This window comes from Mixophyes fleayi, chromosome 10, assembly GCF_038048845.1.
Source record: "Mixophyes fleayi isolate aMixFle1 chromosome 10, aMixFle1.hap1, whole genome shotgun sequence".
Lineage (NCBI taxonomy): Eukaryota > Metazoa > Chordata > Amphibia > Anura > Limnodynastidae > Mixophyes > Mixophyes fleayi.
This window is the reverse complement of record NC_134411.1, coordinates 25,327,219-25,342,271: the sequence shown is the minus strand read 5'-3', so window position 1 is coordinate 25,342,271 and position 15,053 is coordinate 25,327,219. Positions and strand designations below refer to the sequence as shown.

General features: G+C 43.2%; 1 protein-coding gene across 2 annotated transcripts; it reads left to right on the top strand.

The window, feature by feature from the left end:
• Nucleotides 1-3,261: 3,261 nt before the first annotated feature.
• On the top strand, nt 3,262-14,736 carry SLC39A13 (solute carrier family 39 member 13). Of its 2 annotated transcripts, none has more exons than XM_075188114.1 (10): nt 3,262-3,369; nt 4,841-5,061; nt 5,330-5,443; nt 9,228-9,361; nt 11,722-11,808; nt 11,892-11,981; nt 12,100-12,150; nt 12,242-12,374; nt 12,499-12,598; nt 13,528-14,736. In XM_075188114.1, the coding sequence occupies exons 2-10, from the start codon at nt 4,842-4,844 to the stop codon at nt 13,601-13,603; spliced, it is 1,005 nt and encodes a 334-aa protein (XP_075044215.1). In that variant the 5' UTR covers nt 3,262-3,369; nt 4,841; the 3' UTR covers nt 13,604-14,736. The 2 variants fall into 2 exon arrangements, with proteins under 2 accessions (XP_075044215.1, XP_075044216.1); XM_075188115.1 differs by lacking the exon at nt 3,262-3,369 and adding an exon at nt 3,402-3,470.
• The last annotated feature ends 317 nt before the right edge of the window (nt 14,737-15,053 follow it).

Below are 15,053 nucleotides of genomic sequence, written 5' to 3'. Positions count from 1 at the left end.
CCTGATGGTCTCCCAGCAGTCCTCCTCCGGGGGAGGGCCCAGATCCCTCTCCCACTCCCTCTCATGTGCGTTCCCGGAAGGCACCAATTTCTCCAGTAGAAGACTATACAAGGACGAGATCATGCCCCTTCGCAAAGGGAAAGAAAGGCAGAGAGATTCAAATTGGGAGGGGGGGTGAGGTGAATTGTCCGACAGGAGTGACAGGAGGAAGTGCCGAACCTGCAGATATTGGTAGAAAGGCGGGTGAAAGTTAGGGACTCTAGAACAGAGGGCGTCATAGGATATAGGCCTTCCTCGTTCAAGAAGGCTTCCCGCAAATCGGAATCCCGCCCTGGTCCATAGCCGAGAGAAAGATCGGGACATTCCCGGAGGGAAGGTGGGGTTATGCCAAAGGGGTATAATGTGCAGAGGGTTAAGAAAGATAGAGAGATGGCCCTTGCAGGTCTCCCAGATCCGAGCCGCAAACTCCAGAGTTGGAAAACGTTTGGTTAGGGCCTTCCGAATAACAGAGGGAACTCCCCAGAGGCCAGACAGGCCGGGTATGGAATATATTCTCTTTTTTATTTCCACGTAAACCTCCTGGAATCAGTGGTAGAAGTGGGTTGGTACATGGGGGTACGCCATACCGCCACTTCTACTACTGCCTTCATTGTTAAACTATCAAATTCCATTCACTTACATTTCCCATACCACCACTTCTAAATTTCTACTTTGACCAGTGCCTGGAATCATACAAGGAGTCAAGCATTTTGGATATTTATTAAAATCTTCACTATACCTTCATATAGGTGTTGTTAATATTACCACATACCTGCCCACTCTCCCGGAAATTCCAGGAGACTCCCAAATTCTGGGTAGGTCTTCAGCACTACCAGGAGAGCAGGCAATTCTCACGCAACCTGCCCTTAGGGCAGGGGCGGACCTAGATGTAATTTCATTCTGATTGGCTGGTACCGCAAAACCCCGCCCACGGCCCTTGATTGGCCCCGCCCCCTCCACCTGTTTTGATTGGCGTCTTGGACCCAAATTTAAAGGACTTGTACTGCTAGGGGGGGTGGTGATTGCCCCGATTCCCCCCCCCCCTCCCCAAGATCCGTAGGGAGCCTAAATTATGTGATTTTCCACACTCCCTTCCGCCCCTCCCCCCCATCCTGGGATCTCTCGGATATTACCAAATTATTAAATATATCTTTTTCAATTCTGAACAGAGCACTGTATCTCTTTCTCTCTCTTTTTTGTAATCAATATATGATTGTTCCTTGAACCCGAGATGAACAAAGTTTGATGATCTGTCTTCATTGTCACCATCTAAATCAGGTATTTGGGGGATTTTTTATTAAAAGTTTCACAACACCTTTAAATATGTGAGCGCAATATTAACAATTAAACAAATATATTTTAAATCATACAGACAGCATAACCCCCTCTCACGTCCACAAATGGTTAACACTGAGGTTCGTTCTTTGCACAGAGATACAGGTTCTAAGTTGAGCTCAAACTATTTTTACACCTTTTTATAAAAATTGTGCACTCAGGTACACTTTGGAGATGTGGATTTCCGAGTGTACCAAAATTGTGTCTGCATACATCTGTATGCACATTTTTGCATATTGTTGACTTGTGTCTCCTTATGCCTGGAGAGGCGGAACAGGGTAGGGCAGGAGCGGGTAAGTGCAAGGGTGTATAATGTAATTGCAACACTATTACACCTAGAACCCTCCAGCTGATAGTACATAATTCATCAGCAATTATATTATACCATCTTGCGGACGTATATTTGCATTACTTAAATGACATTTCCATTTGGATTACTGCCGGAAAGAAGATTCCCATTTTGTTTTTGAAGAGAGAACAAAAAATGCGGAGATGGGTTTTTTTTAGTTACAATTTATATTGAAAATATGACTTTCGCCATACTCACCAACTTTTTATTCTTTCCCATCTCGGAGCGGAGGTGCAGGGCCCAAGTGATGCGATTCACAGAGAATCGCGTTCTGGGGACTTTCTAATGAAGTGGGCAGGATGCGGGAGAAGTCTGGGAGACCTACTCGGGATTCGGGAGTCTCACGGACATTCTCCCATTTATTAATAACTGTCAAGACAATATTCTCTCTTGTGTATTTGATACTTCATTACATTACTCTATTGTGTACAAATACAGTAATGTGACTTCAGCATCTACTACTAACACTGTCAAGCCACATTTCTACAATTCTGTGGGACGTAAGTATCCACACTCTTTATGTCTGATGTACACCTGGCGCGAATATTACAGATTTTTGTGATGGACGCATCTTGAGATACGTCCAACTCCACCTATGCATGTGAGTACGCCATTTTTGCGTAGTCCTTATTTACACACGCTTGTTGTGTAAATGCATCCATCTCTAAATGAGCTCCTATTTCTTTTTCTCTATCTGCGCCGGAGTATTTTATTATCAGGCCTTGTGAACACCCCCTGGTGACTGATATTGTGTTTGTTGGTATGCAATATATTTGTTAAGTCTATGGCAGGGCCGTAACTAGGGCTGTGTGACAGGGGCAACCGCCCAGGGCGCAATGCTGAAGGGGGGTGCAATTTAGGAATATTTTAGGTTAATTTGGTTAAAATTGAGGGCTAGGGGGGCGGCATTTGTCTTTCTCGCCCCAGGCGCTAGAATTCTAAGTTACGGCTGTGGTCTATGGTATACGCCAAATAGTCCGATAGGCATTGTTTTGTTTCTGTATATTTCCGGGAGCATTGTGTTCCATCCCCTTTTATGTACCCTTCCCCTTTTTTTTCTTCTGTACCCCTTTTGAATTTTTTTTAAAAAACAATAAACATTTTATTCGTTAAAAAAAACATAACAAAAAAAAAACACACAGCGTTAAAATGACTTAATGCGGTCTTGAAAAAAATCTCATGGTCAATTGAATACCCCACTTTCCATCATTTTGAGGGGCTTTTAACCAGTGTAAAAATAACATATGATAAAACATATGGCTCAGATTGACTGGAATGTGGAAGTTTGAGCCCAGGGCTGTGGAACTGTAGTATGTGAGGTGTAATAATAAATAGAATGTCTAAGACAGAAAATAGAATGTTAGACTGGAAGGAACAATGACTTCTGTTGCTTTATTCCCAGCTGCTCAGAGAACATTAATTAATAGACCATCTCAGGCTTATTACACAATATACACTTATGATCAGCTGCTTGCAGGACTCTGACTCGCTGTGTTTGCAGTTTATTTACAAGCTGCCATGGCTGCTCAGCCGGAAGCACTTTGCTAAGTCGTCCCCCGATGCTGACACGTGGCTCCGGCAGGCTGGGGCAGAATCTGGGCGGAGGAGGCCGGGGATGGCAGGGATCGAGAGGACGACCGAGAGCGGTAATGGCATTTAATTCGCATGCACATTTAATGCAGCGCTCTTAGCAGTGACATGGGGGCAGCTGGTAGGACGGTAGGAGTCACAGTCATAGCGGAGAAAGGTAAAGTTGGTGCAGAGCTCGGACTACCTGTGGCTCCCAGCTGTTGGGGCACTACAGGTCCCAGCATGCTGGCCATAGCTCCACAGTAGCTGAGAGGCACAGGCTGTGCCTGTCTTTTGGGAACTGGATAATAATTTGCATTATAGATGTGAGTAAAGTTGGTGGAGCCTAGGGCAAACTCCTGCTGTGGAACTACTAGTCTCAGCATGCCCTAGCATACTTCCATAGCAGCTGGGACACACAGGTTGTGCCAGTCCTTTTGGAACGAAAAAAATTAAATACAATATATAAGTGGTGGTGCAGAGCCTGGGGATCTTCAGCAGTTGTGGGCTTACCCACCTGCTGGGACTTGTAGTTCCACACCGGCTGGACAACCTCAGGCTTGCCCCCAGCCTGCTGCAGTGAGAAGTTAGTGCATGTGGGTGAGCTTTAGGGGGTGAAGTTCACAGTGTGGGTTCAGGTGAGACACTAGAAGTGGGCAGGATGCGGTGAGAAAAGGGGATGTGGGCGAAGTGAGAGGTTTGAAGTGGGCACCGTGGTGAGAGGGTGAAAGTGAAGCAGAGACAGTGACTGTCAGAAAGAGTTCAAATCTGATTTTTGTCGAGCAGGTGAAGTAGGTTAGATCACCATTTATAACTAGACACAAGAAATGCAGATATTTTGGTTAGTATAGATGCAATATCTGCCTCTTGTACTATGCAAACGTGCAGCATGAACTCGTTTCTTGTTTTTTAGATTTAAACGCTTGACCTGGCATGCCTAAGGTTTTGTATCTCTATGCTAGCATTTAGTGGTAGGTGTGTATGTTAATATTAAACATATATTAAAGTGTTGTGAAGGCATACGTCATTGGGCTATGAACACGTTATGAAAGGATAACACAGGATAAAACTAGACCCTGGAGGCATATTAATGATAGAAAAGGATTAGCAAAAGGGGATTTAACAAGGGAGATTTTGTGTTCTAAGTAATCTGCATATATTTGTCAGGCTCTATAGGAAATAACTCCCTGAGGCCATGTTTTCAGATTTGTCCAGTGAACCCTTTCTCCACTTCACCTTGTGGTCCTTTCTCTTTTGTGGTTTAGTACTTGTTTTATGTTTGAGAGCTCTTGTCCGTTGTGGATTTTGTGGGAGAGTTTATTCCAGTTACTACTTCATAGCTTAGGTATATCGTTTAGTCAGTCTTTTAAAAATCACACGTGGTATGTTTGTTCTCCTGGACAGAGGAGTTCTGTAGAATTCAGACTGGTGTTTACTCTGGAACCAGAATTGCACTCTTAAATATATATAAAGGGTGTTTGCAGTTGTTTGAACTTTCAAAGTGCGTTCTTCTCACTAACTTCCCTTTGGAATGCTCTCACCATATAGGATGATGTGGTGCAGGATTGTGCCTTGGCTGTGCTTCGTGTGCCTGGTCGTCCAGCTTACCGCTGGCTGCCCCCCAGGTAATAGAGCCTGTGAAAATGCCAATTTCTCCACCGCGGATGCCTGGATCTGCTCTTTCCTTGGCTCCATGCTTGTGGGGCTCAGTGGTGTGTTCCCCCTCCTGGTCATTCCCATTGAAGCAAGTGCAGCGCTCACATCTGAAGGTATGGTCTAAACTTTCCAGTTCTCAGCATGGTTAGATGTCCCTGAACCCATCCCATGGCCGTTTATGTATATTTCTCCTTGCTGTGCCAAGCTTTATAATCTTGGCATTCATGGTAGAGCACGGCTGATCATTGGACCTGGTGAGAACCCTGATGTATCCCTAAGTTCTTGTTCTGTGTTAGTTAAACCCCTTCCTTTGTGTTTTAAATATTCTGGTAGAATCGTGAATGTTGTCTGGTTATTCATTCAGTTTTTCTCTGCTTACAGAGGGCACCAGGAGACTCAAGCAGCTGTTGAGTTTTGCCATTGGTGGGTTACTAGGCGATGTGTTTGCCCACCTCCTGCCAGAGGCGTGGGCTTACACCTGCAGTGCCACTACAGGTACCCGCTATTAATTAACCTCTATTAATTAACTCTAATCTGCACTGCCTTCATTTCTACACTGCTGCTGTAAATCTCTGTTCTATGTCAGGGCAGCAGGTGAATGTTTGCTTCCTGATGAAAAGAATTGCCTTAGTATCACAGATTAATAACACCTCATGCTGATACTACTCTCTTCTAAGATATGCAGTTTTTTGTTTTTTTTAACAATAATAATTGCATTTTAAATTGGTCTACCAATGCATAAGAAAGTAAATTGTACAGATAGTCCATCTATATTAAAAGTGAAATTGCATTGGGTGTGGTTTCAGCCTGTATGTATGTATGTATGTATGGCTATTACCCATCCTATTATCCCAGTGGGAAATATTTTAATACATTTAAACCACCCCCTTCCCCCGCAGGGTGATTTGTCCTGCAGAATGGTCAAATATGATGTCCCCTCTCCTGCCTATATGTAGGAGAGATTTCCAATGGCCAAAACACAAGATGGTGGAACTTCCCCCATCCCCATGTGACCGCGGGATAAATTTATCAAGCTGCGAGTTTCTGGGGGGCTTGAAAAGTGGAGATGTTGCCTATAGCAACCAATCACATTCTAGTTCTCATTTATTTTGTACATTCTACAACATGACAGCTAGAATCTGATTGGTTGCTATAGGCAACATCTCCACTTTTTCAAACCTGCCGGAAACTCGCAGCTTAATACATTTACCCCCTGGTTTCTGAGAAACTACTGCAATCACATCATGTCAGGTGACTTGCTGGGTAAACCATTGAGGTGTATTTATTATGGACTGGTAATACTACCATCATTATACTGGTTACACTATCTAATCCAGATGTTCCCATAGAGTAATATTATCAGCCTCTGATGGGCCTACCCCAGACAGTTTACACTGAATCTGAAGGCAGATATGTTTTCATATTGTGCACCTTCAGCAATATGTCATTTGTTCTCTTGATAGTTTATAATCCCAGACCAAATTTATCGTTCTAAAATAGGCCTTGGTATCTGCTGTTTGTTTTCCCAAATCCGTAGCAAACAAATCCTTATCTGTACAATTCTCCAGTTCACCTTATCCAGCAGTTTCCTCAAAGAGCTTACACCCAACTTTTACACACTGAGGCTAAATGTAAGTTGTTTTGTTTTTTTAAAAATGTTTTTAGTAAATTTTTTGCCAGTCCTTTGAGTCCCTTTGTTTGATCCCCTTTTGCTTCATAACCTGGAATATGTCGGTCTCCTAGCTATTGCCTTGACCAGTCAAGACAACCGTGACTTCTGGATCCACATTAATGAAGATTTTTTGTGCAATTCTTGTGCCCCTAACACCGAGGTGGTGGTGCTTCACTCCCTTGTTGTGGTTGTCTGTTTACGGGTGAGCCGTTCCAGGGCCGAGGAGTTCTGGCACAGGGACTGCCCGTTAGTTCTTTTTAATGACTGTAGGAATGGGTTTGCCATCTCCCACTGGATTCAGACAGCCTTTTGGTTTGTCAATGCTGAGGCGGTAGTGTCAGGTCCCCTTTGAGCTTGTGGCGTTTATCACTATGCCTCTTGGGCAGTACGTCAGGGGGCGTCTGCAGAGCAGCAACCCGTCATCTCCCCATAGGTTTTCCAAGTACAAGGTGACTGTTACCACTTCTGTAGAGACTAACTTTGGAAGGAAAATACTCCATATTACTGGTACTACTTAGGCATTGCTCTCCTACCATGGAGAGTGGATTAAGAACATCCCATTGTGTTTGTCCCCTTACTGCAAATGAAGAAAAGAAGATTTATTTATTTTTTGTTCTTGCTGTTAAAGCCCCTTCTCAGATTCTGTAGGATGTGGGCTCTTTGTCCTTCAAGCTGCTCCTTCCTTTATCTCCGATCTACAGGGACCCCACCTCAGCTGCCATGGGACTGCATTGGTGTTCTACCCTTCATGTTTGTTGTTCCACCCCTCACACTCAGCATTCGAACGTCTTGACCAAGTGACCACAATCCAGTATTAAGTCGAAGAGGGAGCTTTGGTCTCTATTCCTAATGCATAGGGAGATCTAATCCAATTATTCCAAATGCGTTCATATTTTAGTTTATACTGGTGTGTATACATACAGTATCTCATGTCCAAATGTATAATTTACTAGCAAAAAAACAATCTTGCAATTTGGGGCCATGTGGATCCATCCTTTACAAGCTAGGCTGGGGGGCATCTGCCCTCCGTGCCAGTCCCATAGTGGGCTACCTTGGGCTAAGTCACTTGGCCATCTGCATTTATTATTTTTTTTGTTCCTTTAAAATGTTCCGAACAGGCTGCTGAGTCGAGTTTGCCCCCCCCCGGGCTAAAATTTACCAGCCCTACCCTGATCCTTAACATATTAATTACATGTTGCTGTGTTCTCATATTTGCTAGGTCCTTTAACTTTACCCCCAGGATACATGTTTCTTAAAATATTTAAAATAAAAATGTGGGGCCTGAGTTTCTTGTTTGCTCACCCTGGACATTGTATGCAAAGTTATTATTATTTGTGAGCAAGGTATGTAAGCAGATTGTTTAATCTATGATGAGCTCTTCTGTTTGAATATACATCAGTAATGACAATATACTATTCTCTAAAATTGTATTTCATACACTATATTGAATAATGCAGAGACCTGTACATACAGGTCTGTGCCTGACAAGTCCAAACTAGAATCCAACATGTACAGGGGGAAGATGAGGCTGTGCGGACGTGCAGTACGTAGATATCTGTAGCTAGTGTGCTGCTATGGGTAATGTGACCCTCTCAATGTATTGGATTATGTCACGTAATAACGTACTACTATATGGATGGAGAATCTGAACTTATTACTGTAGTAGTTCCCTAGTGTTTAAGAGATGGACGTTTTAATTGCTCCTGTGAAATCGCCCTACGTTTTATGTCCTAACACCCTATTGACATTAAAGAGGTAGCACGGTGGTGAAGTGGTTAGCACTTCTGCCTCACAGCACTGGGGTCATGAGTTCAATTCCCAACCATGGCCTTATCTGTGAGGAGTTTGTATGTTCTCCCCGTGTTTGCGTGGGTTTCCTCCAGGTGCTCCGGTTTCCTCCCACATTCCAAAATCATACTGGTAGGTTAATTGGCTGCTAACAAATTGACCATAGTCTGTGTCTGTCTGTGTGTGTTAGACTGTAAGCCCCAATGGGGCAGGGACTGATGTGAGTGAGTTCTTTGTACAGCGCTGCGGAATCAGTGGCGCTATATAAATAAATGATGATGATGATGATGAAAGAGCGTCTGTTATGTGCTCTGAACCAATATTGATTACAAGGCAGCCTATGAATTTGTCCCTAACCAGTGACCTCACTGAGGCGCTCAATGGCCAATACTTTTGAGGTATGATCAATATTTAATGGTTCCTGTTGAATTAAAAAGCTGTACCCTAGTGAGCATTGACTCAGCCCACAAAAAATAGCTCCACTCTACATTAAATATGAAAATATTGCTCACAAAAGTGTTATCCTAAGTGGCAATGTCATTACTTCAGCTCAGTAGATAGACTTGTGAATTGTAAGAAATAAAGAGCACATTAATTTAATGTGTAATGGTACCTTATGTATGTTGTATTCTACCCTGCCTTTGTATAGGAATAAAAATAATTAAATTTAAAAAAAAAAGTAATATTTAAAAGGTCCGTTCAGAATTGTCCTCTATAAAATGGTTTTTCATCCTTTTTCACTGACCCAGACCTCTGACATGTCTTGTAATATCCTTGTAAGTTGTCTCGTGTATAATAAAGTTTGTTTTGTTCCCGCAGGGAGCGCCCAGTCTCTCCAGCAACAGAGGCTTCTGGGACTGTGGGTTATTATAGGATTTCTCACTTTCCTGATACTGGAGAAAACCTTTACTGATGAAGAAAACAAACCGCAATCGGGCAGCAGCTCCGCTCCAGTGAGTGAGTCGTAAGGGCTAAAAGTCATTGTTTGACTAGGGAGTAATAGTCCATTGTTCAGCAATGTGTTATAAAGAGTTCTTTGTTTATAATATTTTTATTGTGTGTATGCTTTTTCTTTTTTTTAAGCATTTGGCTTGGGTATTTTTTTGGTGCCCCCCCACCGACCCAACCCCATCGATACAAAAAATACACAGACATGTAGTTGCTCAATCCATCGTTTCATTTATCCTGGCCATCATTTTTCTCATAATACTTTATACACATTTGTGGTCCATTTATCTATTTTTACGCCCATTGAGTTGAGCCCTAAAGACGTGATGTGAGCTGGCGCCTCTTCACCAAGCAAGGGACGCTGTAAATATAATGCTCCCTGTATACCTCCTCTTGCTAATCTCAAGCTCCATACAATTAAATCTTGGGTTTTTTTGGTGCTCCGCAATGCTAGGTGTGCTGGGGCGCCCGGTCTGTACTGTGCCAGGGGCTCCCTTGCTCTTTCCTTCGGTTTGTTTAGGCTTCCACACCTCCGCAAACGCCACCATAATCCTCTGCAAACGCTAGTCTAGGCAAACTGAGGAGTACAGTGCGACCAAAGCTGATTTTTGGACTGCACATTGGATGTTTTTAACTTCTCACCTCCTTACTAAGCAGGACAGGACTGGTGCCCTACGACTGGACTGCTATAAGCATACTATTTCATGGCACTATCTATTTCCCTTCACTATCGTCTTCCTTTTTAAGGTCTAGAGTTGCACCATGATGACACTGATATAGAAGCTGTAATATTTGGAATCTGATTCTTGTGGCATTACAGTGCAAGACTGTCTCACTGTCCTGTTTCTTCACAAGTGTAAGACTGCGTCAAATGAAAGTATCTTTTATTGGTATTTTCAGGGATATAGAAGCATATCGAACTCTCCTAACTTGTGTCCTATAGCTTTAAATACAATGATGACTTTGCTGATCAAATTTAAGTAGTGAAAGTATAAGAAAAAAAATTTGATTACAGGCATAGGTGTCTCCATCGATGACTATGGAACATGTCAGTAGTGTATAGTAAATCTCTTTCCTGAAGACAACAATTAGGCAACCTGTGTTGCTCTACATCTCTTATGTAACTACAACTGTCCTCCCTTTATTGGAAAGCGTAATCCTTTCGACAATGCTGTCTGATCAGTTTAAAGGGTTTTTCCACCTTTTGGGGATGGTTTAAATAACTTCTCTAGATTAGGACGCTTAGCGTGGGGTTGTAGAACCGCTTCCAGATGATTAATGCAGCAGGGGTCCGGTACTATAGGCAGCGTCTGATAAGCTGCAGGTGAGCAGAAGGTCCTGGTGCTAGTAGAAAGGCCATCCGCCTTCTCAGCGGAAGCCTGCAGCACTCATTATGCGGCTGTGGCTTTCGGCCAGGTGTCGGACTCGTCTCTCCTGTACCGCTCACATCTTTACAGGAGTTTGCTAAACAGTGGTCTTATTTACAGTAAGTACCAGGACCCTGCTGTATAGACCAAATAATGGGGGTATTAGGGGGTGGGAGAGTTTGTTTCCACCGTCCATTTCAAAAGGGGGAATGCCCTTCTAATATACAACAGTTATTTAGAGTCTGTTTAAGATAATTGTGTTTAATAGAACCATACAGACCAGTGCGTAAGATCGATGTGAAATGACTGAGCTAATGGTTGGTTGATTTGCAGTACCTGTTTAGGTTACGGATTAAAAACTCACGTTACATTATAAACATTCTATTTTACACACAGGGAGTGATGCCGTATTGGCGTAGGTGCGTTCTTGTAGATATACCAGTGGGTGCCCCGGAAGGTCCAGCTTTTACCTTCTGGGATAACTTGGGCTTCCCACAACCATTGAGGCTTCTAGTATGGTCGACTAGTTCTATGTTACGTACAACCTTAGTGCAGACCAACACTCTGCTATAATTTGTTAGTTATAGCTCTGCTCTAGTAAGGCGGCTGAGCAGGAGGACACAAGTCTAGTCTAACCAATCCCAAGGTACAGGGGCAAAGTTTAGGATGATTCCTTTTCTACAGATTTGTATTGTGTGCTGTGAAGAAGTGTTGCAGGGGTTCTCCTGAAAATGAACTGTGTACTGATTGGCCTCCGTCATCTGGTAAGAAGACCTGTTGGTGCCTCCTCACAGTGCAGATCTATGCCAAGATGACCTCCTGCTCAGTTTGAGCCTGGATGTAATGCCCACCGGGCGTGTGACCATCGGTCAGATGTCAAGTCCTGGTTCAAACTGAGCAAGGAGCCACAGAACAACAACAGATTGTTTGTGACTTAGTAAATATGTTATTTAGTCGCAACAGTTCTTTGGGAAACTAAATTGCCAAAACTCTTTCAGAAAGAGGTCACGGACATCGTATTAAACGGAAAGCATGATGCGAAGGGAAAGCGGGAGGCCGTGGAACAGAGATCTGGCAGTATTAAGGTACGTGTTTCTCCTGTTGATTACAGCTTCCCACCAAAAACATATTGGACTCCAGACAATATACTCTGTTAATCTGACTGCAGGTTTGCGGCTACCTCAATCTGCTGGCAAACACCATTGATAACTTCACGCACGGCATGGCGGTGGCGGGGAGTTTCCTGGTCAGTAAAAAGGTAGGTCTCTGTCTGTGGTTGCCCCATTAATTATAAGCCTGATTGTTGCAATTCTTGTGACACTGTATTCTTGAGTCTCCTAGATAATAGATGTTTATAAATCTTATTCTTCTTGCAGGTGGGGGTTCTCACGACCGTGGCCATCTTGTTACATGAAATTCCCCATGAGGTCAGTCTATCCCGCTGTTTTGTGGAGTAGTTCGTTACTGTCACCTATACTCTCCGTCCCGGCACGGCGCTCATTCATTGTGCCTTTACAGGTGGGGGATTTTGCCATCCTCCTTCGCGCAGGTTTTGATCGCTGGAGTGCAGCAAAGATGCAAGTAATGACTGCAATGGGAGGCTTCCTGGGGGCTGGCTTTGCCATCTGTGCACAGTCACCCAAAGGAGCGGGTAAGTGCATTTTGGGAAGTTTTACCAGACAGGTCAATCGGTGGATTCAGAGGCTAAAAAATACCTGCGGGCGATTCTTATAATTCCCCCCCTAATTAAATAATTGTTGTGGTTATCTTTTCAGGGGAGCAAGTGGCTTGGATCTTACCATTTACTTCAGGGGGATTCCTGTACATTGCATTGGTCAACGTACTGCCTGACCTCCTAGAAGAGAAGAATACTAGGTAAGCATGTTCAGTTTCTTTTTTTGGAAACTAAATATAACAGTTTATACATTTTACTTGATAAGAAAAAAAAAAAACAATTTATTGGCTAGTTTGTCACTGGTAAAGCGCAAAAGCTCAGCTGCAGTGACCTTGCACGCCTCGACCAATGAGAGCGTTCCGTGAGCTAGGAGACCCAGGGATTGGTTGACATGTATGTGCTGGCGAGTTCTGGCCTCTAGAGATTGGACAATGTAGCCGGCCAACCAAATTGGTTTCAGATCAAAAGCTCTCTGTCGAAGTTCTGATAAATGTGACACCTGACATCTGTCCTAGAAAATACTGACCCTGCAGTTCAGACTGGAGATCGTTGTATCCATATTTTCAGGTGGCCAGACACTATGAGCCTCATGTGGACTTCGGAGCAAAGGGTGAAAAAAGTAGGGTTGAGCTAGGACATGCACCCTCACAACTCTTAATCTGTCGCCACGTTTTAAATTTGCTCCTCTGCAGTACAACATGGTTTTGCCAAGGTGTAAATATTTTTATTTTTTTGCTTTGCTCCAAACGCAAATGAGACCAGATAAGGATGTCTTCAGAGGGCTTGGGTGAGATTCCGTATGGACAAAGTGGTCCGTAGCGGGTAGAAGCAGAACAATTATAAAGGCTTCTCAGGCACGGGAATATTTCTTCTTACAGTGCAGCTTGCTGACTGAGCCCAGGAAAACACGATTAAATAAGTTTCTGTGCGCCTCCCCTTTAATTAAGTCTTGTTTGCCTTCACCTAAATCAACAATGAAGTTCTAATTTCTAAAATATTTTGCCTTGCCCGGAGCAGCAATATATATTAATTATATATATATATTGCTGCGTCTCCAGTTATGATTTCTGAGCGTCTGTGATTCCCGTCCAATGTTTGCATAGAGGATGATTTCTTTACTCTATTCCAGGAATTCTCTGGTCCAGGTCATGCTGATAAGCTGTGGGATTGCTGTGATGACAGCGCTGTCATTAACCGTGGAATGACTGCAGAAGAGCACTCCCAAGACCAGACTACCTTGGAGTTCATGGCAAGGGATGTTGGCACCAAGAAATACGGTTTTCACTCTGGGACGTTTCCCGTTCCGCACTCCTGAACTCCTCAAACTGCCGTGCAGGAACCGCCCAGCAGGCAGTGAATAAGGGAACTCGGATTCGCTTTTGTATTTTGGTCTGTCTACTTATCCTCTTGTGTGCGCACCTTTTTGTGGCCAAGTCTTTTCCGTGCAAGCATGTATTTCATGTCTGCATATATTCCTGCTTCACCCACGTGCCACGTGCTTGTCTGCCTCCTTGTGCTAACTTCTCTTCTCCGTGTGCATCCGCGTCTCCCCTCCAGCGTCCCTCTATTATATATTTCTCACTGTGTATACTGCATTGTGAGGGGGAGCAGCGAGCTATGTTTAGAACAAACACCATTAGATTAGGGGGCCGTCGGTGATCCAAGAGTTGACGGAGGCACCTTATTTTTATTACGGGAGGTATATTATAAATGCAGCGTTTTTTATAGCTGATCGCACAAACGATTAACAAACCGTTAATTACTGTTACAGATTTTATATATGAATAAAACCGCTGTTGGTTTTTAGATGGTTTATTTAACAAGATTGTATTTTATTGAAAGCAATAATAGCAGAGGCTGAGAAGTCTCTTTGGCTGTTTTCTTTTGTATTAAACAGACCATGCAATGGATTTTTACAGTTTGTTTTGCAATCCTGGGAACGGGTTACGCAGTCGCCAGTCCTGGCCACTCCTGTTTCCGAACGACAAATCCCAGCATTTCTAGGCCAGCCTTGTTAAGAACACCTATGGGTATAAGAGTTTTAGCTTTGAAATAGCTGACAAAGGTTGCTTAGCGACCACGAGAATTCTAGGCTTACTTCCTAATGCGTGGTACATAGATTTAGAGCCACGGGCACCCTGTTGTAGGAACGTGGACTGTGCGTTTCTCTGATATAAATATATGTGTGTATATATGTATAAAGATGGTTTCTACAAGAGTTGGCATAGATCTAATTTTGCATACATCTTTATGAACACTATGTTGAGAGAGATTTCTTATATTCTTTTGCATGAAGTCTTAATAAAAGCAAGTTTCTATTTATTCCAGATATTATAAAGTCTCGTCTTCCGTTATTACACAATGCTTGGCAACTGTGCGGGGGAATAACCGTTCACATTCTTCATGCATTGCACACTGATAAAGGTTCAGCTTACTGAGCAATAAAACTGGCTAAGGTACTGGTACTAGAGGTCCCTCTTGTGGTAAAACTGCATTACTGCATCACGTGTTTGCTAAATTACCGGTAAGTGGTAATGTTCGTTGATTAAATATACACGTTTGTGTTGATGCTTTTTTAAAATGCCAGCTTAAATTTGCTTTGCTGCCATTAGAATAGCTAACAAACTGGGAAGGAAAGTAATGTCATCCGTAGGC